General features: G+C 26.8%; 1 protein-coding gene across 10 annotated transcripts in view; it reads left to right on the top strand.

Moving 5' to 3' along the window:
• Positions 1-23,841, top strand: part of LOC147806248 (phosphoinositide 3-kinase regulatory subunit 4-like) — a 59,815-nt gene that overhangs the window by 30,927 nt on the left and 5,047 nt on the right. The window contains exons 19-33 of one of the 10 annotated variants that reach the window (XM_087169028.1): positions 49-183; positions 2,058-2,195; positions 4,480-4,656; positions 4,741-4,797; positions 5,563-5,606; positions 9,085-9,219; positions 9,297-9,366; positions 11,709-11,910; positions 13,664-13,865; positions 14,931-15,061; positions 15,678-15,762; positions 16,925-17,022; positions 19,315-19,419; positions 19,856-19,981; positions 22,009-22,169. In XM_087169028.1, the coding sequence (XP_087025154.1) occupies positions 49-183; positions 2,058-2,195; positions 4,480-4,656; positions 4,741-4,797; positions 5,563-5,606; positions 9,085-9,219; positions 9,297-9,366; positions 11,709-11,910; positions 13,664-13,865; positions 14,931-15,061; positions 15,678-15,762; positions 16,925-17,022; positions 19,315-19,419; positions 19,856-19,981; positions 22,009-22,169 (1,866 nt within the window). Of the gene's footprint in view, positions 1-48; positions 184-2,057; positions 2,196-4,479; positions 4,657-4,740; positions 4,798-5,562; positions 5,607-9,084; positions 9,220-9,296; positions 9,367-11,708; positions 11,911-13,663; positions 13,866-14,930; positions 15,062-15,677; positions 15,763-16,924; positions 17,023-19,314; positions 19,420-19,855; positions 19,982-22,008; positions 22,173-23,841 lie in introns of all 10 variants that reach the window. The other 9 variants (XM_087169032.1, XM_087169031.1, XM_087169030.1 and 6 more) reach the window with 9 other exon arrangements.

Raw genomic sequence — 23,841 nt, 5'->3', positions numbered from 1 at the left:
AATATTATGTTATCGCATTGAGATACTTTTTCTTTTCTGTTCTTTTAGGGTTTAACTGATTCAGAAGACTTTGTGATACGTAAAGCCCTTGCAGCTTTATCTGAGTTAACTGAATTGGGACTTCTTCAGAAGCAAATGTTGTATGATCTCGTTACTGAAGCCATCCCTCTATTAATTCATCCTGTAAATATTATTTGTAGTATTCTATATTTATAGTTGTTTCATTGAAATTTAGTCTCTATTTTAGTTGTACGAAATTTAATTTATTCAAATTAGCCCTTCAATTATTTCTGAAACAAATTGACTCCATGCAAAATTGCTTAAAGTTTTCTTTCAATGCCCTATTTTCAATTATAAATTGTAAAAAAAAAAAAAAAAAATTAGTGAAAGCTATTAGCTTAATGATTACTTAAAAGCCGGAACTATGATTTTAACCCACAAGTAGTAGTTTACAAACCATTAATCAAAGTTAATTTGCAAACAACAAAAAGGTTTTATTTATAAAAAATAACCTAAAAGTGAAAAAAATAAAAAGTATGCAAGATATACTAATTTTAAAAACTAATGTTAATATATTACTAATTGAAATCAGGAATGGAGACTTAAAAGATAACCTTAAAAATAACAACAAAGAAATGCTGATTACATTTTCTCAATGTGTGTTTAATTTTTTAACATATAAAATGTTTCTAACCTTTTACAGCTGGAAGAAAGGCAGTTTACGTAATACAAATATTATGATCAATTTTCTACGTATATATAGATATAAATCATATTACAGTTTAGAAAATTCTATTTTTAAAATGTGTTTTTTAATATCATGTGTATATATAGCAATTTAGCTTTCATCAAAACTAGTTTTTCTTATTATAATTAGTTAATTTAATAGGAATTCTACAAGATCTAGTGTCAACTATTCTCCTTCTTATTGTTTTTCTTCTAAAGAATTACTAACAAACAATATATTTTATCATAAAATTTTTGTTAGTACACTGACAAGTATTTTGAGGGTATTTATTACTTTTGAAAGGCAGGCGACAAAAAATTACCAACCAATTATTCATGAATAATTAATATTGGTCATAGGTACTGTGGTAATAGGTTTTTTTATTTTCCCTAAAATAAAAAAGTACCATTTAATAAATAAGGTGTGTAATTTCTTTACTGAATCAGCTTTGTCATAAATTATAGACTAATTGATATTTTAATTCTTCTAAGTGCTTGGTTATTGTTATATACTTATATTAATTATCTTAATGCTCATTATTGATATATTATCTTTTGTAGCTGTTATTTATTTTTAATGTGTTAATTCATAGGTTCCCAGCATGACTGTTTGTTGCTTCTTAGTGGGCATTGAATATTTCTTGTGTGTTGTTGATTTTTATAGAGGATGTGTAAAAATAATATGCAGAAGAAAAAGAAATACTTTAAATATAGAGTACATTTAAGAACTAATAGTTTATTTTGCATTGAAAAATCACGACATACCAATACATGTAATTAAAGTACTCATTAATTCAGCAAACATAAGCTTATATTGAAAAAATTACCAACCAAACTTTTTTTACACAAACTTTTTTATTTAAGCAGACATTTTTTTTTCTTTTCGAAATTCAAACTATTTTTTAAGAATTTTTAACAACGTATTTTAATAATTTTTATTAATATGTCATGAACATAATGTAACAGTTGTTTGGGATTTATAAAAAAAAAATTAATTTATTTTACACTCAGCTTAGAAATTTGTTGTATATATTTCTTTTTAGCAAAAAGGCTAGTTTCTTTAATAAGTGCTATAAAAGTTCAAATATAAAATCATTAGTCACTAGAAATTTTTAATAAATTAAGTAAATATGTTTAAAAGTGTACCATGTTGAATGTAAAAAAAGTTTTATTTAAATTCGTTTATAAATTTTTGTCAAATTTTTTTTATGGGTCATTGATAAAAAATATGTCTTGCAAATTGTGAGGTGAGTCAAAAGAATATTGGAAACCTATGTATTAATATATTGTAATTAGTGATAGTTTTATTTTATGATTTTTTTTCACTATAGAATTTATGGATTAAACAGTCTGCTGTTGGCTTTGTTTGTGTTGTTGCCAAATCGTTAAACTTAGCTGATGTTCAGTGCAGGCTGATTCCTTTACTTCAACCTTTTCTAAGACATTCTGTCATTCAAGTTGACAAAGAGGTAAAAATTGAGAAGGTTACTTCTTTATTTTTATTGTGTTATTTTTAATGTTTAGTTGTATTACTTAATTTTTATTCTTTATTGTCTATATCATACTTGCTTTACTGAGGGGCAGAAATTAAAAAATTTTTAATTTCTGCGAAAAAAATAAATATAAAAGATTAAAATATTGGTAACTCATCAAAAAAATTTTTTTTTAATGTTTTATTGTAGAAATATTTTTATATGCTTATTTTCTTTTTTTGTTCAAGTTTATAACTGTGTAAATATGCTTACATAAATCAGATGATTTCAGAATAAGTTTGTTATTGCACATATTTCATATTATATGCCGATATTGCACTTTATATCGATAATTAGCAAACTTGTTATTTGTACGTACTGCTTATTTTTTGGTTATGATATAAAATGTATTTACTAGTTTTAAACATGCATTTACTTCATTATGACATTATTTAAGTCAGGGATGTATTAAGTTAACATATAAAAGAAGTTTTTTTTTTGCATAATTAAGACGAATTATTATATTCTTTTTTTTTATTGATATGCATAAAAACAGCTAAAATAAAAGCTATAAATTAAAATCATTAAATAAATTAAAAGAAAAAGAAACAGGGTAATTTTAAATTCTTTGATTTCCTTCCATCTTTTTTACCAAAAGAAATAATAATAATAAATAATGGCAATTTAATGCATGAGAAGGAAGATTTTTTGGTTTGGACAGAAACTTCATTATTCCTTCATAACCACAATCATGCCATTAGTTTCCTTTTTTACGAAAAAAATTTAAAAAAAAATAAAACAGGAAATTTAATTTAATGCATGCAAATGAATATTGATATTTTGGACTGACACTTCATTATTCCCTGATCAGGGTCTCCTTTTTTATAAAAAATAAAAAAGGAAATTTAATGCATAAAAATGAAGATTGTTTTTTTTTTTGGGGGGGGCAGAAACTTTATTATTTTGTTTATAACCCCCATCATACCATTAGTTTTCTTTTTTACCAAAAAAAAAATTTTTTCAAGAAAATTAATATTATTATTTTGGATAGAAACTTCCTTAATCCCTTATAACTGCCATAAAACCATTGATCTTTAAAATTAAATTGAAATATTTAAATTTTCTTTCATTATATTTGTTTTCAAATTTTTTTTAACCATTATGAAGATAAATTTGATTACAAATTTGTTTATAACACTATGAAATTCTTAAATGATTCATATAAGCAAGTTATAAATTAATAAACAAATATGCTTTCTTTCTGTTAAAAGTACTGTTACAACTACAGTTAAAATCTTTATCTTAACAGCTTAAAAGAAATATTTTTTACAAAAGAAAAGTTTATTCATTATGTTTCTACAAAATGTGCCAACCTTCTTGTGAGTGTTAGAAACACATTACTGTAAAGTTTTTAACTTTCATTCTAAAAAATTTCGGAAAATTTAGTCCGCAGCCAAAAACTTTTACTGTAACAATAAATGTTGAATAATAATGTGCTTTTGCTAACCATATTTACTTAAAGAAAAAACTGCATTCTTTTAACTTCGTTAATCTGTTTTTGTAACTCAATCATGATATGATATCAATACATGGTTGTTTTTATTTTGTCATTTGCTAGTGCAAAATTGCTTTTGTGTTTCGAAAAAACTTTCTGAGATGCTATTAATTAAAACTAACAGATTAAATTAGGTTTTTTACAGACAGATTAAACTAACAGATTAAAACAGGTTTTTTTCTATTATGAAAATTATCACATTTTAAGATTAAAGAAAGATGTTAAAATTAGGACTGTAATGCATAGCAATTTGGCCGATACCGAATATTCAGCCAAAAGGAATCGGCTGAACAGCAACATTTTTTTGGGAAAAAATCATTAATACTATTTTTTCTATAGAATTAAGTTTCATCATTATTGAAAAATAATCAAAACTTAGCTGCATTATTGGTTTGGGGTATAAGGAAAAAAACTTTAATAGAAATATTTAGGATAAAAAAAAATGTAATTAGATATTAAGATAATTAGAAATATTTAGGAATTGGTGGCGTAAACTAAAATTTGGGTCAACTGTTCAACGACGGTTATAAAGTATTGTCATGGGGCTTATATTTAAAAGCCTTAGGAACTAGGATGTCTCAACCTTTGTTATATATCTATTATTTTTATCAGTATCACATTCATAAATTTTTTTTTAATTGTTAAATAATGTTCTCTTCAAAATGTTTTTTTTTTACAGAATTTCATAGATTAACAAGTCTGAATAAATTTCTTTTAATTTTTTAGCTTGTGCTACTGAATGCATTGCAAGATCCTGTTCCCAGATGCATTTTTGATTTTCTTATTAGACTGCCTACTTTAAGAAACCTTTTAGAAAGTTTGTGTGAACGGAAAATTTCAAGATCTGTTGCCAGACCAGGTCATCTTCCTGCGTATCGAGAACTGGACCCAAATCTTAATATGGTAATATAAAATAAAAAGTATTTATGTCAATATATTTTTGTAAATAGATACGTTCTTATAGCTATTGATATATTAAAATTTTAGGTTTATAATCGCCTACAATCTGATGGAATGAATGAACTTGTTGAAGAAGAAATATTGGTAAAAATGTATTTTATTTCAAAACATATTTTTGATAATTTATTTAGGTCTGTGTAGAATTAGAAAATTTCTTTATCACTGTTTTCTATTAGTGGTATATAAAAATTAATATTTTAACCCTAATGCTTATTCAAATGGAAAAATTTGACAGGATGTTTTCTTTTCTTCTTATTCTGTTTCCCTAATCATTAACTTGAAAATAGCTGGTTTTCTATGTAGTATAAACTGCAAGCTAAATGGAATTTTCTATTTGTCTGACTGTTTAAAAATAAAACTTCGTACGACTTTTTAACAATTGCTATACTGTATACTTTTTTATACATACAAAGATTTTAATCTTGAAATAACTATGTTTAAAATGAGAGTAATTAAATAAATTTATCACCACTAATTTGTAATTATTATTCTAATCATATTATATAAAGTTTCTAAAAAACAGTATGGTGAATAGAAATAAAGCATAAAATATTTTAATAATAAATTGTGTAATACATAGAGCTTGCGATACATTTTTGTGCTATACATTTTTTATCTTTTTTATTTATTTTTGGTACATTCCTCATTTTTTTAACACTAAGCAATATGATTAATCCAACTCTTAATATATATATATATATATATTTTTATATATATATATATATATATATATATATATATATATATATATATATATATATATATATATATATATATATATATATATACATTGCATGTTAAATATTTGAAAATTAATTTGTTTTCATTTATATGGGTATATATTTTTAGGCAATGAAAGATCATTTACTAAAAGTTCAGCTTAAAAAGTGTGGGTAAGTAATTTGATGTTTATTTTTCTAACTCTATGCAGTTTTACCTTGTAAAGTTTTAAAAAGTACATTGTCATCTGTGAAATCAATTTATTGTTTAAAAATTTTTAAAAAGAAATCATATAACAATAAATAATACAAATAAATTAGTATAGTGGTCTGCCATCCTCTTCCAATGCAGTGCTGAAACATTCTCTCTTTTTTCATTTTTTACGTAAGGCTCCATATTTAACCAAGCATAGCAATTTTTATGCATAATGAAGGTTTTTATTACTTTTATTATTTTTTGAGGTTATCAGTGTATGAAATCATTATTTGAATATTGGAACTTAACTTTTTTTTTTTCATTTTGAGTTACAGAGCCTTAAAGTGATGTAAATATAATTGTTTTTACTGTCTTTTCTGATTCATGGTATATGTACTGTAGTAAAAATAAGCTGAAGGATGTACTAATTTTAATACTAGATAGAAATAATTTGCATGAGCATGAATGTAAGGCTAACTACATTTTTTAAAGTGGATTTAAACCATTATTCAAAAGTCTTTCATATATGATTATCAAATTTTTAGATATTCCGGGAGCCCTCTCCCTGCAACCAAGAATGTATCGAGGCCAGAACAGGTCGATTCCCATTATTCATAATTATTAAACCTTTTTTTTTTCTTAAATCCTCAAATTCTTTTTTGTAAAAAATTAAATGTATTTTACTGTAAGTCTAATGAAATAATTGGGGTCCACTAGTGCTATTGATATCAAACATTATTAATTGTCATATTTTTTTTCTTCTTCTTTTAATGATAGTTTATACATTTCAAAGCTTGTTTCAAGTACTTTTTATAACAGCTACTAAAATAAATCATATTAATTGATGGTATTAGAGGTAGATGTGAACAGAAACTGAAAATTCAAATTAGATTTTTTCCATTCATGTTGCTTTTATTTTTTATTTTAGTCAATTTTATTTTTATTGTGGATTTTTATGTAGCTATAAGTAATCAGTAATAAATAACAATAACCAATATTATTGCCCACTTGCAAACAATACAAACAATTTTTAAAATAACATCTTACTGTGCTTGATATGTTCAGGAAATAAGAACTCATTTCTCACTCTGCGAGTTGGAGTTTAATATTCAGTTACGATAAAGGATATCTTTGTTGTTCTAGCTTGAATTTATCATAATCTTAGATTTGCTGTTGCAAATTTTGTTGCAGTTGTTCTAAAAGATGTATTTTTTTATGAAATAACTCCAAATCTAATATAATTTAACTTATCTGAACTAAAAACATTTTTTTTAAAAAAGGAAGAAATAAATTAAATCTGCTCTAAAATTATTTTTATTGTGTTGTTGTTAATCCTCACTGGTTACCCATTAGACTAAACCAGATCCTCAAGGCCATAAACTGATGCAAAATCCATAACAAATAAAAGATTCTGTAATAAATCCTCCTTAAGTTATTCTGAGTACGAAAAAAGATGTAAGCCATGTTACCTTTTCTGCAATAGGGGAAGTTATTTCTCCAGTGAAATTTGGGATATTTCAGGTGTCAATTTAGGGCACTGACAAAGCAGTCTGTTGAATTTGACTTGCTTAATAGCAGTACCTCTTGGTTGCTTACCATTGTTGCAACCAAATGCCAGAGGAGATTCCCAAGAAGATGCAATGATAGATTTAGCTTTAGATTAGATCTTCCAATTGATGGGGGTACTAGAGATCAAGTCCATTGAAATTCATTCTTTAACCTGGATATCAACCAATTCCTTAAATGAATATTGTAGAAGAATAAATGATAATGTACGAGTTTTGTAGTAGAAGTTGAAAAATAAGTAATTTTACTGATTCCCTACTTTTTAGCACTGCTTTACAATCCAGAGTGTGTACCGTTTTTAAAAAGTGCTTAAAGGTGCTTATTTTCATGTTTTAAAAGCCCTTAAAGGTGCTTTTTTCATTGGGTGTTTTTAAACAGTGCTTAATTTTCCCTTTCCCAAATTGAGATTTTTCCTTTACCATGCTGATTTTTGCTACGAATTATGCAGAAGGACACTGTTCACATTGAGTTATTCAACGTTTTCACAATTAATTCAACCCCAATCTATTTCGGAGCATCGTCAGATTGTAACTTATGAAAACGCCATTTGATTTACATGATTCAAAAATTTTGACAATTGTCAAAAACAATGCCAAAAGAATTTTTTTTGACATGACTGTTAAAACCAGATAAAATCGTCAATTGTCAAAAATTTCCAACCCTTCCTAATTATGATATTCTTTTAAAGTACTTAAAAATATTATTAGAGTGCTTGAAAAGTGCTTAAAAGGTGCTTATTTTTTGGTGAATAATTTGACTATGAACCCTGTAATCACAATTCTAGTTAGATTTAATATAGTATTCCAAACACGTTTAAAAGTGTAACGAATTTCACTTCTAACTGCTCTAAAAAAGATTCAGTAGTTCTAAAGTTACTGAAAATTGAAGTCCCAGACTACTCCAAAATACATACCAAACACATCACTGGTCAAGTTGTATTTCACGTGATAAGAAGATCACCAGTGAGAGTCCTTTTTACTCTCTTTCTCTCAGAGTGGAAGGTTTAAGTGTTTTTTATCATATGGATATGTACAAATGATTTGTTTCAAAATGTCTTTATATAACAGCAAATTTACTCTTGATGCTTGCAACAGTAAATGTTTTTTAATTGAGTTAAATTGAGTAGATCCGTTTTATCATTGAGTTAAAAATTATACAAACCTAAAATAATTAATAAGAATTTTATGGATTTACTGCATTGCTTAGTTGTTTGGCAATGCAGGTAAGTAAATAAAAAAATATATATATTTAGGCATGATACTAGAACTTTAAGTTTTGAAATATATTTCTATGTCCTGTAACATTTTGTGTTAAGAATCAATTATCTCTTTTTTATAATTTGATTAAAAAAGTATTATTACATTTTTCCAAGACAAAAATAAAATTTTCTTTTTTAAAAAATAAGTTTGTTATAACCATAAGTAAAAAAAAAAATTTAAAAATTAATTATTAATTACACATAAGTACTGATTTAGATTTATGTGAACAGTTTTTAAAAATGAAAGTTCTGCTTTGAAATTATTAGATAAAAATTTCTTACAAGGCATTTGGAAATTTGATTTAAAAAATTAGCAGTGTCATATTATCAGTTCATCAAGCATCAGTGTATCATATTATTTTCAGAGTATCTTAATAATTAATCAAATATTGAAACTGACATTCATTAAAAATGTTTATTAATTTTCCATTTCTTATGACTTATAACTGGAATAGTTAGCTTTTCAATTTAGCTTTACAATAGTTACTATTTTTTTTAGGAAACTTCATTTAATAAATTAAACTCTCTAGCATATTGTGTAAGACTGACATTAATCGAAAAAGAAATTAGAAAAAAAATTTTCTCTCTTTCATTAATTTTTTCTGTTATTTCATAATCCTTTTCGTTCTTAGTGATCTTGTTTCTTCAAGCAATATGAATGAAGGTGAAATCGATCTTTCAAGTTATCCATTTCCTCCGCAGACTTATTCTGTTCCTTTGGTTCTTGTTGAAAATCATTTTGACAAACCAATGCAAGCTGTTCAAAAGTATTAATGTTTTCCTGAAACTTTAACTTTTATTTGTATTTTTTTAAGAAACTACTTCTATACTAACGACATAAAAGTTCTGTATTTTATTCCAGCAGAAAACCAGCAAGAAAAGCAAAATCCACTGTAGAGTCACCTACTGTTATGGTATGTACTGAAGATTTTCAAAATAGCATCTCTATTCACACACTTATTGTTATAAGTTTAAAAACATTATACAATTTATGTAACTTCGGCTATTATCTATTTTAATAATAGCTCTAACTATTCAGTTTTGACAATACCAAATGTAACATCAGTGGTTGATTGAATATGGACTTATTGAATAAATTCCAAAATTAAACTTAATAACATTTATTAAAAATTAGGAAAACAAAACGTAAACAGATTTGTCTTAAGTCAGTCTAGTATCAGCGGTTCATTAAATATGGACTTATTGAATAAACTCCAAAATTAACCTAATAGCATTTATTATAAAATTAGGAAAATAATGCATAAACAGATGTGTCTTAAGTTAATATAGCATCAGCAGTTCATTGAATATGGACTTATTGAATAAACTCCAAAATTAAACTTAATTTCATTTATTAAAAATTGGGAAAATAAAACGTAAACGTTTCCTCCCCAAGTAACTCAAAAGCGGGGTAGTTCCATAAAAAAGTTCAAAATTACAAGACTCCGGAGTTGAGCAACACTAGTCATAAACCTAAAATTGAGACAGTTAGTAAAATCTCCGTTATTTTATTTCTTTAATGTTGGCGGGTATGGGAATGAATTTTAAACTGTTCAATTATTTTTTTTTTACTTTCTTAATGCCGGGCTCTGAAAAAAAAATTTTCACCTTATGTGACATAAAATAGATAACGTTTAATTTGTTTTTCTTTTAAAAAAAAAAAATATTAGTGTAGCTGAATGGGGGAAAATTTCAATTTAAATACTCAGAGTATTGAAAAAATCTTGGTATGTTTTATAAAGTCATAATTAACTGCTACATGGAAACTACTAAATAAAGTGCACCAAAATACATGGATTAAGTTGAATTCACATATATATATATGAAGAAGATATTTCTTATTCAGGAAATGAACTTATGGGGCTAGAGGTGATTGCCCAATCTGCAGCATCTCCTTAAAACTCTATTACCAAAATTTAGATTTATCAGTTTAAAAAACTTTATTATTTGTTTCAAACAAGTTATTTTTTTTTTTTTCAAAAAATTTTGCTGCCAAGTCGGTGTAGAGGGCAGAGCCTTTACTTACCAAAGCTTGTGCTGCAGCATGATTCTTTGTTCTAAAGGCTGGGTGTCTGACCAGATCCTATATTCTCTGATTATATAGTGGTTTGTAATCCATTTAAGAGTAATGACCCTGGTTTTTTCTGCTTCATAAAAATCTGTGTGCATTTGGGAAGCATGATGCGTAGACTGGTGATTATTCTCACCATTTTTCTCTATGCTCATAATTGTGGTAATATAGTGCCAGTAGTTCCATTTTTAAAAAATAAATAAAGTCACTGTTTAAATAATAATTACATACTGATAAAATTATCGGCTTTAATGGGTTAAATTCTGATTACTATTACAAATATTTACTTTGTTAGGATTATTCTCAACTGGTTTAATTTTTGTAAGTTTCTTTTTTTTCAGGAGGTATATTAATGAATTTTCTAAGTGGTTTTAAATTCTAAAATTATTTTTTAAATAAATACCTTTTTTTTTTTTTTTTAATTCACCTTTATATGTTTATTTTTTCATAATTTTCAGTTTAAATTATAGAAGAAAAAAATTCAAATTATTAAGTTTGATATAAAAAAAAATGATTAGGTTTATTGATCAAACATTTTTTTAGTTTATTTATTTATTTATTTTAAGAAAATAATTTATGCTCAGAGATGCCCCTTTAAAACTCGAAAGTGCTCTTTTCTGTGAGGAAGCTCCTTACCCTTTTTAATCCTAGGGAAAACTCAGCACTTATTAACATATACTACATGAAAATAACAAAATTGATACCCTTCAAGAGCCTCAAATTCCATAGCTTGCAACTTTCGAACCCTAAGGCTACCAGGAAATTGTTGATCCAAACTTTGTAAGCAATCCTTTAATAACAAAAATAGAAAATTCGAAATGCTCCTTAAGGATGTCAAACCATTACAACTAGACCATTTGTGTACCTCTAATGCTACATTAGCAACTAATTCAAAATTAAAAACTATTTTTTTAGTTCTAATTGAAAAAAAAAGTTACTTTAATTGTATTACAAAAAAAATCAAGTTCTATATTTAGCTTATTTATACTAGCAAGTTTACATAATTCTAAAAGCAGTCTTCAAATCCAAAATAAACTACTGGAAGTACTGAATGTTATTTAAGCCTCTATCTGCTATACATTATTTTACTATGTTTTTATGCTGCTGTATAAAATTTTAGTTTTGAGTAGTGGCATTTATAAAAATTGGTTTAATATTTTTAAAATTAAATTTTCTTTGTTTCAGAATGAAGAATGGCAGCACATGTTTGGATCTAGTGAAGTAAAAAGCCCTCCATCGCCAAAACTAACACATCAAAATTCTGATCCTTCATTAAATTCTTTCGTCACCAGTGGAAAAGTAACAGAAGAAGGTTTGGAATTTATAAATCCTATTGATGATAAAAACATTCCATTACAGTTAGATATTATTGAAGACATGAAACCAAGTAAGTTTGTTTATGTTTTTCCAATTCTTAGATTAAATATTTGTAGTCCTCTACTAAATTTATATTTTTCTCTTTTCTGCTGGACATGCAACAAATTATTTTTTATACGAAACTTTCTGTTACCAACAGGTCGGTGTTCAGATCCACAGATCTATGTACCTAGTTTTGGATGTTCTACGAGATTTGCATTAGAGGATAAATTAATACCATAAATTTATAACTGTTTATACTTATTTTAATTTATAAACCAAAATTTGAATTTATATTGATGAGTTTAGTCTTGCTAAACCTTTTCTTTTTATTCCTCAAACATCATGTAAGAGTTTTCTTTTTAGGTTTTAAATCTGTGTTAATAAAGTTGGGAGAATCTCTGTTTTTGAAATCTGTACGTTATAATGTTAAGCATTTAATCTTTTCCTATACTATGACCACCTTTCATTTACTTTTGCAAAAGTTTCTCTGTGCAGGTTCTTTCCTAGATTATTCCTCATGTATGTTTAATTAAATTGTTTCACATACGGGTATTTTATTTTAGACGTTGCTTCATATTTAACTCCCTTTCAAGGGAAGAAATATCGTCTCAATTAAGACTATTATTTTAGATGCTATTTCTTGACCTAATAGTTAGGGCTGCAAGTTTGTCGCGGAAAAAAAGACCCCAAATTCGCGGAAAAATCACGGGAAATTTTGAAAATTACACAAATTCTAAACATAAAAAAATTTATTACATAAATGATGCAAAAGACAGAAATTGCGCAAGTAATAAAAAAAAGCTTAAAAATACACAACAAAAGTATTTCTTTGAATTTCAAGCAATATTAATATTTTTATTCAAATGAACAGAATTTTGGTACAATGTATTGTACATTGTCAGATTATTCTCATTTATCCTTCGTCTTTCATACCTTAATACATTTTTATACTTAGAAAACGATCTTTCTGCGTCAAAAGCTGTTTTTAGGCACCAACAAACTTCGAATTGCCACTTTTGAAGCTTTCGGTCTTTGATTTCCAAAACTCGATCAATTTTCCTTCACCAACGCTTCCTTTACCGTTGCTTTGTAAGAAGAAATTGCTGTGAAAACTCAAACATTCTACATTCAAAATACTAGATACAAGTCCCTAGTAACTACTAGTCCCCCCCTTCATCTAGAAACTGATCCATATTTAAGAAATCACAAGAAGTCGCCTAGGAAAAATTAACTGGATATGTAGAGAGGCAGTAGAAATTTCATTGCCCAGTGCAATAGCATGTATAACAATTTTTCTGTCTAAGATTTGATTTATAATATTTTCCTTCTTTTGTGATTCTAATTTCTTTTGTACTTTTACTGACTTCAGGAAGGTAATTACTCTCCTTAGGTGTAGAAAGACCACCTTAGTTGACAAGATTGTGATTATCTCTTATCTCTGAACTATTTTCATGTCATTTTGCTATTGATCCACTCTCCTAAATAATTTATATAAATAATCTCCTAAATAATTAAATCAATTTTACATGTTCAATTTAAGATTCAGGAAAATAAAAATTTTGTTTAATAAAAATAATAAATTTTTAAAAAATCGCATTTTAAGCAATTTTCGCGCAAGTCAAGACATATTGAGAAATTTGCAGATTTTAGGGAAAAAGATGACAATTTCGCTGAAATTCGCGCCGCGACAAACCTGCAGCCTTACTAATAGTTCATGTTGAAACAAATTTATTATTGCTTGTATAGAGGGTAAGTTTAAGGTATTTTTTGTTTTTTCCTAGATCACTGTGCCCCCTGCAGGGAAGAGTTAGCAGCACTCATATACAAGAAACAAGAGGAGTGGATTAGTGATGAAATTGCTAGGGAAGCAAGTGATGTGAAACTGAAAGATGAAAAGCCTCAACAGAGTAGTAAAAAAAGTGTTAAAATTCCTGCTGGTTCACTTATAGCTCATCTCCAAGAACATAGAGGTTCTGTCAACAAGTAAGACCACTTTTCTTTCTTTTTATCTTTTTCTTTTCTAATTGTGCAGTACTTTCATTCAAAAAGATATCAGCAGCATCAATTTACTTGATGTTTTTGTATCATTCTGTAAGATTTATTTTAAATTTATTGTTGAAATTTGTTTGATAATATCTGTGAACAATATTCTCTAGAAAACAATCTTACTAGATGACTTTAGAATATCAAATGAATAAACAACTACCTTGGTTCTTACGGCCAGAACATGTTTAATTAAAAATGCAGAATTTAACCATACCTTTATAATGCACAGATTTATAATTTTTCATTTTATCTTGATTACTTTATTTTCCAATTTCTTTTCAGTTTTTCTTAGGAAATCTTGTTTGATATTTTTTAGCTGTAATTTCTTTACCAGAGCCAAAACTGTTCTTTTAATTTAGTCTTTAATTTTGCCTATTATATTTTAGAGTAAAATTTATGTATGTGATATTTAACATTGAAATGATTTCAGAAAGTCAAATTATGTTTATTCAGTTTGAGCTGACAAAAGAACCTTAAATTACTTAGTAACTACTGTTAATGTATCTCTCTAATTATTTTATTTTAAACCTAACAGCATAATTGTTTGTCAAAGTTTATTTATTTTTTGTAGCAATTGAAGAACAATATGAACTAATTTTAAAGAATCAGTTGTCACTAACTTAGACCTTCTAACTACAATCCTATTAACAGCTGTTATTTTCAACAAATTTAACATTTTTTTCATATCTACATGTTTTTTAAAAACAATTGAATACTTATTAGTTATTTTTTTCCCTATTCATTTTATTTCTTCAATTTTTTTTTTTTTTTTTTTTTTTTTGCTTTTTCTCTTTTAATTTATTTCCACATACTCACTGGTAATTATTTATTTGATTTGGTATATAGTGTTTGAAATCTTTGGGGCTACTTGATTTAGAATATAGGGGAAAAATTGTTCTAAACTTGTAAAGGTGTATTGATATATATGTTTTAAAAATTACAAGCACAATATTTCATATCCTTAAATATATCGTTTAATGTTATTGGGTTACTTATTTTCAGGATTCAGGTAATTACTGGCACTTGCCTTTTTGCCACTTGCTCCAATGATGGAACAGTCAAGATATGGGATTGTGAAAAAATGGAAGGAAGAAATGTAGCTAATCGATCAAGACTCTCTTACAACAGGCTAGGTAATCAAAAGTCAAATCAGTTTTTTATCCTCTTTTGCAGATAATTTTTTACATTTTCACATCAATACACCAATTCTCTATAAATAAAATGGTGGGCAATCTGTGTGTTTTACAGCTCCTTACTTAAAATGGATGAGTTCTGAGAAACACATTTGGACAAATTACTTTCTTTAATTAGTATGTATTTAGTTAGAAAAAGTATTTCTGCATTAAGTTATTATTAGTAGTGAATGCACACACAAAAAAAAAGATATTAATAATAGAAAAAAAGTCTACTTCTCTTTTGTATTTGTTATATTTTTTCACTTATTTTGTGATAAATAAAGTTAAATTAAACAATTTTTTAAATTCAGATCTTTAGTTAATTGCAATTTTCTTTAAATTTGTATATTTGATTTTATCACTTTATTATTTTACTAACTTGTACATTTAATAAAATATTGAGAAAAAAGTTTATGGGGAAAAAGGGTCTAAAAAAGTCGAGAAATTTTTTAAGAAGTTTGCCAATCACCCTGTTTTATGTTTGATTGTTAAACATTTTACTGACTCTTTAACAGTGAAATTTTGTCAGTTTGGATTCATAATTAATATTGCAAATATATGTTTATGTTTGCAGATAGTCCAGTATCTTCTATGACTTTATGCCAAAATATGCAATCAATAGCTGCTGCATCCGATAATGGAAGCATCCATGTTTTTAGGTAATGTGAAAATTTTTATAAATACTACTTATGTAAATTAGCTTTTTAATCTTTTTTAGTTTTTCTACTAAATTATATTATTTATAGAAAACAATGTTCTTTAGCATTTTTAAACTAAACTGACTTTCAGATTTATCAATTTTTCTTCTACTGTTATTTTAAAGAATAATAAATATTTTAAGGAAAATCTATTTTACTAGTTTTTGCTTAAGAACTTGAAGGAAAAGTTATCTCTTCTTTGTAAGCATTTAAGATATCTGCCTGGTTAATTAAAATTTTAATTTTATGATTGGGGAATTAAATGAATTTAAAGTATAAAAATTTATACAGTATTTTTTAAAATTATTTAGTAAATTGGAGCTTAAAAACTACAAATTTTTCATGCCATACTAAGATATCTACAACAAATTGTAATGCATAAATTTCATAATATTTTGTTTTCTTGATCATTAACGTTTTGTTCCTGTGTTTTAAACTCATGTCTTGAGAAAGTTTCAAAAGAACAATGAAATGAAACTATAATATGGATTGAAATTTCAATGAAAGTTTCTTAATATTCTTACTTAGAAGCTTGATAATTCACATTTAGACCTTAACTTTTAGTTCAAAAATTGATAACAATATTCAAAATCGAGATACAAAATTTCAAAAAATTCTGTAAAAACTTTTTTTGTTAACGTAAAGAAATTTTTTCAAAATCAGCATTCTTCAGAAAATACATTTTCTAAAACATCAGAAAATTCTGACAACAAAACATTAATTATTGGAAAATTAATTTTTGAATATGAATTTTATTTGTCTTAAATATATACCTTTATTTAATAAAAAAAACTAAGATTAAAGTACTCAAAGCCCAACAAAAAATCTTTTAATTCCGTTTTAGAGAGTTTACTTCTAGTTTCGATTTTGTTTGTCAGCATATGGAGAAAAAAACTATAACTTAATTTTTAAAAATCGGAGTTTTATCAGTTTCAGCCATAATTATTTTCAGTTATAATGTATCAAAACTTTATTTTCAATTTTTGCTGCTTGCAATATTGTCATTTGAAAAATTTAAACAGAAAGTTTTTCTAATGTTTCACATTCTGATAAAATAAAAAAAATTTCTACATTACTGTTGAGTATGTTACTTCTCTTTTCTAATAAGATGTATATCTTTCAGATTTCAGTATGAAAACACAAAATCAACTCTACTCTATACAAGAAATCTAGATCCTGTTGAGGAAGGCTGTGTGGTTGACATTGATTACTTTGATACAGGTTAATAAATTTATAAATTTTTTTGATATGTTGAATGTTTAAAAAAAGAAATTCTTGAAAACTGTTTTGTAGAGCTACTAAGAACTACAAATAGTGTACGACCACTGAAATGTTAACTTAATCTATCTCATAATGCTACAGATGTCCATCAATTTAATGCAGAGTAGTAGTATTACTTTAACTCGTACTAGAGCACAATTGGCTATTGATGATGGTCTGGAAAACATTCCTGAGGATGATCAGCAGATGTGTCATCACAATTTTGATTGGCAGCCCCGTGACCTACATACAAAGTTGAGCAGTTCGCAGTACAAAAGTTAAATGAGGATCGATATCGTGCATCCTCACCCCTCGCAGACTGATCAAAGTGGTCACCCACCACTCACTTACCGCAACTAGTAATGCTTGATTTTGATAATTTTTTGGGACTCTTGTATAACAATCAATCCACTATCAGAAATTAATGTAGAATAATTTAAAATTAGTATTATTTTCAAAAAAAATTACTTGCTCTTTTTTCTTGAGCAAGGCAAATGCATAACCAGTCTGGAGTCATAAAAGAGAAAAAAATTAAATAAATCTTTGTTAAGTGTGCAGCATAAGAAAGCACATCTAGAATTTTTTTAAATGTAAATGAGCTGGATCTCTTATTTGCAAAATGTAGTTATCAGTAATTAAATACGATCATGCCTATATGATCGTATTTCAGTGATGAAATTAGATCATATCAGCATCACCTTGAATATGAAATAAAAGGATTTTTTTTTCAGTCGTAATTTTGGCGGTGGGGCAGTTATGGTAGGGGTAGCTTTTTATAGCTTTGGAATGTCTTTAATTTGGTGAAAATGAACCCAAATGAATTCCACTTAATACATTTAACTCCTATACAACATTTTATAATATTATACAGAAAATTGGGATGAAGAGTACTGGACTTTTCAACAAGATAACATGAGTAGCCACAATTAAAAAGCCTTAAATCATTTTTTCTTTAAACAAATCAAAATTAAGGATTGGCTATCAAAAAGCCTCAACTGAAGGTTAATTAAAAAATATATATTTAGGGAGCCATCATTCGTAATATATATGAAAAGGGCTATTTTAACAATAAGGGCTAAAATAAAATTTGGTCAAATTTGTTTGAAAATGATTATTATTAAATAACAATATTACTCTTCATTAAATAATGTTTTGAAATAAATAACAAGTAACTTTATTTAAATTTTCATGCACTTCAATAAATGCAAAAAATACTTTTGTTCTCAATTATAAATTAATGATTTTAGGTTTGGTTTATTTTTCTTTCAGTTCATCTTTCAGTTTCATATCTAATGTAGAAAATCAGTAGTTGTATTGTGATTTACTTAGCAGTTGTTTATTAAACACGAAATTTAAAGTTATCTGTAATAGTACAGCAATCAGATTACTTGCTTTGTGTATGGAAAATTGGTAATTAAATTTTTATTCATGTTCTGTTAGTGTTAAAGGATTAAGTTCCTTTACACTAACAGAACATGAATCAACCACATGATATCGGTTATGCTGTGAGCATTGTGCGCCGTCTACCAGAACTGTATAACATACCTGAATGTTGTTCATGGAAAATTTGTCACCATCGCAGAAATTTTTTTACTATTGCTAAAAAAGAAAAAATAATCTGCCTCTTCAAAGAAAGTTTGTCGTTATCGAAGAAAACGTTACCAAGAAAAAAAAGGATTCTTCTTTGCACTTTTTGTAATAATGCAATTGTGAAGTTTAAAATTACATTCACATGATTTATTTCACATTGTGATTCCTGTTTACGCGATTTAAGATCGCGTATCATGTTTTGAATTTTCAAGTGTTTTTTTTTTTCAAATATCGCGATATGTATTCACGACATTTAAAAGCCACTATTATAATTAGTGTTTAAGTGACTTAAAAATTATTTACAGGAATTTGTATTCACTCAATTTTTTAACCCAAACAACGATATTTGTATACACGCAATGTTAAAATCAAACATCGAGATTGGTATTCGCGCGATTTGCAAATCAAACATATTAGTACACTTACCATAATTTAAATATTCTGGGTACTTGTTATTTGAAGGATTTGAATCTTATCCCTAATTGTCATATTTTGATGTATTTGTGGGTTTTTTTTATTTTACAATATCATTAATTTTAAACTGTATAGCTGAGTGAAATATCTTTATGGTTGTGATCTTTATTACATTTAAGTCTTGTTCTTATATTTAAGAATAAGTTTGTATTAGTTGTTCCTAAACTCTCACTTAATACTTTTTTATAGGTAGCCAATCTGTTTTGGCATATGCAACAGTAACTGGATCAATTGTTGGATGGGACTTACGTTCTCCTGGAACAGCCTGGAAATTGGAAAATAGCCCACGCCAAGGTCATTGTTTATTGTCTGTAAAGTAAAAGACATGCATTCTAAAAATATATATCTTGGATTGTTTCGATAATTATTAATTGTCAAATATTGGGTGTTACTTTTTTGCGATTTCTCCAATTCAACTATTTAACAACCACTTATATATGAAAAATTACTAAGATTTCAAAGTGTTAAGCAATGTAAAATTAACTCTTTTTCTTCTAATTTTGCAATCATTTTATGATATATTATAATTACTCCCTTTAGCTATTTTTGTTATACTTATGTTATTCTTTCAGTTTTTCATTGACAAATTTGTCAATTATAATTTTTTATCTTTTTAATCATCTCTCATTATTTTCTATTTGCATGTTTTGAAATTTTTACAATATTTTTATTGTTCTATAATTAATAAAAAATTTAATTATTAATTGTAGATCAATTTAAATATTTATAGGTGTCATTACATCATTTTGCACTGATCCTCATCACTGTTGGCTTGTTGTTGGTACATCTCGAGGTCACATGATTTGTTGGGATCTTCGTTTTCAACTTCCAATCACTACTGTCACGCATCCAACAAGTAAGCTATTCTGATTTTATTGTAATTTCAACACATGCAGTGAGCTTAAAATCTCTCAAAATATATTTTTCCTAAAAACTTAAATTATTATAAAAGTGTTGATTTATTTTTAAAATAAATAAAGTTTTGTATCTTTATATATAAATATATTTTGTACTTAGCTAATCTCAACTTGATCATGTCATTTTTTTTCCTTTAAAATATTTTTTTTAAAGATGTCCATCATAAAATAATCTTGCAATACTGCAATTTTTTTACCTTATGTTCTGTACATACTTTTTTGCTGTTTTTCCCTCCAATTTTTAAAGTTAAAAAGCAAAATCTGTTTTGATATTTCCAATTTATATTTACTGAGCCTTTTTTCATTCACTTTTTGTGCAGTTTATTAACTATTACTGCAAAATATTTGAAAATGCCTGAAGAGTGTTTGAATATATGTAAGAATATGGTGCACAAAAGGAAAAACAAATTACCCTTGTATAACTTTTTATCTAACAATTTGATTTTTACTTACTAGGACTTCATCTTAAACTTTCGAGGAGGTGACTTCAAGCTTGCCAATTAGTTAACGCAGATGATATTTTAAATTGCAATATGAGACATAGAAGCGTACTTTCTTTAACTGAACATACCTTATTTATGACATATTATGATTTGCCATCCCCAACCTAATCTGATACCCAAATGCAATCTGGGAAACATGATTCCAGTAGTTTGGTCAAGAGAGCAGTCCTAAGTTTGGATCCCATATTGTTAATTATACTTTTTGTATATTTTGCCACATCTGAAGAACTTTTCAAGAAGATTGAAAAGAATTTACACATAATTATGATATTGAGCTGTGGATTATGACGTATATTACATAATTATCAAAGTAACAATTGAGTCTTCAGAAGATATTAGAAATGCCAAACTTATTGAAACTGTTAATGAGAAAATAAACCCCAAGGATATAATACCAAAAGCAATCTGAGACATCTGAAAAGAACACAAGTCTCAAACCCCTTATTGTGACAGGTATTACATTAAGTCCTGAGGACGTAAATTCTGACAAAATATTTAGAATATCACCACAGTAAGGAAGACTGCGCACATACCACCGCTGCATAATAAATCACCATCGATTATAAACAAAGCCAGCCTAACAAACTAACTCCATAAAACTCACATAACCAAGAAAACCAGATAAAATACATTAACACTATATCTCACATAAAATAAAATTAACTGGCTCATTCTCAAAAAGTTATGTAATCTCTAATGAATGCATTTTATCGCTTACAAAACATTTTTGCACAAAGAAAACTAAGTTATTTTCATACATTTACATAATAACAATATTATCTATGTCACAAATCCTTGTTGCCCTAGTCTCAAGTTTATATACGTGTGACATAACTTTTCTCATTGAATTAAAGGATTTTTTTTTTGCATGTCGTTATGGACTCTTTGAGTTTAAGGTATTTCAGTTTCTTCCTGACTTAACTCGAATTGAGTTTTTCAACTTTCTTCCCGCAAAGGAGGAAAGAACTGATACTTTTCAACTTTGCTAAGCTGCCAATATGCACTATCTGGTCCATAGCACTATCCCCAACAAGAGCAATTTTGAAATTCACTCTAGCAATTTTTTCCAAACTCCATAAGGTCTCTTACTTAATTAACACAATTTCTTTGAATGGCCTATAGGTACAGCTGGATGAAATAACATTGCTAAATTACTGACTCTTAATTTCTTATCCACTGCTGTTTTTGATCTTTAAATTACTTGTTTTACAGCTGTTTTTTCTAATTGTCTTTTGACGCTCAAAAAATATTGCTTAGTTTGTTTAATGGACTATCTGAATATCTGTTCTTCTTATAGGTTAGAAAAAAGTAAATAATCAATAAATTGGTGTTAATCAATAGGACTTAATTAATCTATAAGACATACACAGACACAAATAATAAAGATAATTCAAATCTTTTTTGAATTATTTGTTGCCCTTCCCATTGCCTTTACTAAGCAAAATATGTTTTGTTTGTTTTAGATTCTCGTATTCGTCATATGTTAGTCCACCCCAAAAAGAAGTCTTCTATCTTTACATCAGTCCAAGGAAATAATGAGGTGTGCTTATGGGATATGGAAACTCAAGGAAGACTAATGACTTTGTGGACAATCAATAAAGCAGCTCCACTTTCTTTAACTGAGGTGGTTAGTCCTTCATATGATTCCTTTAATTTGTCGATTGTTGCTTTCTGCATTTAATTATTCAGAAAACTACAATAAGTTACAGATGTAGTCCAAAGAGTCGCAATGGCTATTAGTTGTTAAAGCAGAATTCAGAGTTTTAGCATTTAGTCCTGAAATTTCTGATTTTGTATGTGTTCAGAAAATACCATTTTCTGAGAATGCCAAATACAGATTTCAAAAAGTAGATTTGTAGAGCCAACTGATTTAGGTTTTTGATCCAATATCTTTTTATTTTATTTAATAATGCTTGTGGAAATCGCAAAATTCGATAGTTCTAATTTAGGGACTGTCTATTGATTTTAAAATTGGTTCAGGTATTTAGCATTGCATGTAGAATTCATTGTTTCAACCTCTTTAAAAATTAAATTCTATTAAACGAAAACAGAATTAACAATTTTACGTTGTCAAATTTTTATGATGATGATTTAAAGAGTGATATGCTAACTTATTATTTTCAGCAACTGCAGTAAAAAATCTTGTAAGATAGAGTTTTGCAGTTTCGAGTTTTTGATACATCTGTTTTGTGCGATATTTGAAATAATAAATTCTATACAGTAAACATTTATACAATACAGTAAACATTTTATAGCATTTTTAAATTATTAATTCAGGGATCTCCTACTAAATTAGTACAAAACTTCTAAGCAGCATATTCACTGTGTTTTCATTTCGAGATTATTGAAAATAAGATCCTTAATTAAATAATTGACTTTAAAATTATTTGATTAAGGATATTTTGAATTATATTATATATTTTATTTATATATTGATGAAAAGGAATATTACGTAATTGATGCTGGTAATTTTTTAACACAACAGTTCAATAAATTGTTTTCATGTATTGATTTGAAACTATCATGATTTGTTCAGAATTGATAAAAAAATTTCTGGAAACTGATAAAACTTTCCGTTCTAAACAAAGTAATTATGAAATTTTAACTAGTAAATAGTCTATTTTATTATTCTTTTGCAGTAGAAATTGCTTTTATTACTCTAAAGATGAGTAAATTATACTTTTTAATTAGCAATTTACCTTTTTAAACATGTATGTGTATATGTATACAGTAGATAGTTCTGAAAAATGTCCCGATTTTTTTTAAAAATATAATGTCCTGAATTTTTCTTTGGCCCACTATTGAACCTGTTGAAGGTCACTGAACTTTCATAATGAAGAACTTAGATATATTACTAAGAATAATATAAAGGGAAATATTACTAAATATATTGATCAAATATCCATAAGTTTGTATTAAACTACTTTTGCTTTTGTTGTTTTTTCTAACCTCCAAGTTTTATCCAATAAGACCAATTCCATAAATCCATAAACTTTTAGAAAGTCGCTAGTACACTAAAAATTTTCGAAATAACCTCGTCCAACTTAAAATCAGTACAGTTTAATATTGTTGTAGATAGCCGCTTTTTTTCTCCCAATGATGACGCAATTCGAAACTTAATAATTTTCTCGATGTTTGAGAAGCAAATCACAGAGCTCAGCACAACAGCATAAATTTCTTTCCATGTGAACATGAAAAACACATATACCATGCTTTAAAATTAAACCTTAAGCTTTTCAAATAATCATGAATCATCTAATTTGATAAATTTAATCTCTCTGTGATCTTGTGAACTG

The sequence above is a fragment of the Parasteatoda tepidariorum genome, chromosome 8, assembly GCF_982258835.1.
Source record: "Parasteatoda tepidariorum strain Cologne lab strain chromosome 8, Ptep-v5.0, whole genome shotgun sequence".
Classification (NCBI taxonomy): domain Eukaryota; kingdom Metazoa; phylum Arthropoda; class Arachnida; order Araneae; family Theridiidae; genus Parasteatoda; species Parasteatoda tepidariorum.
The sequence above is the reverse complement of the archived record's forward strand: the minus strand, read 5'-3'. Positions and strand labels throughout refer to the sequence as shown.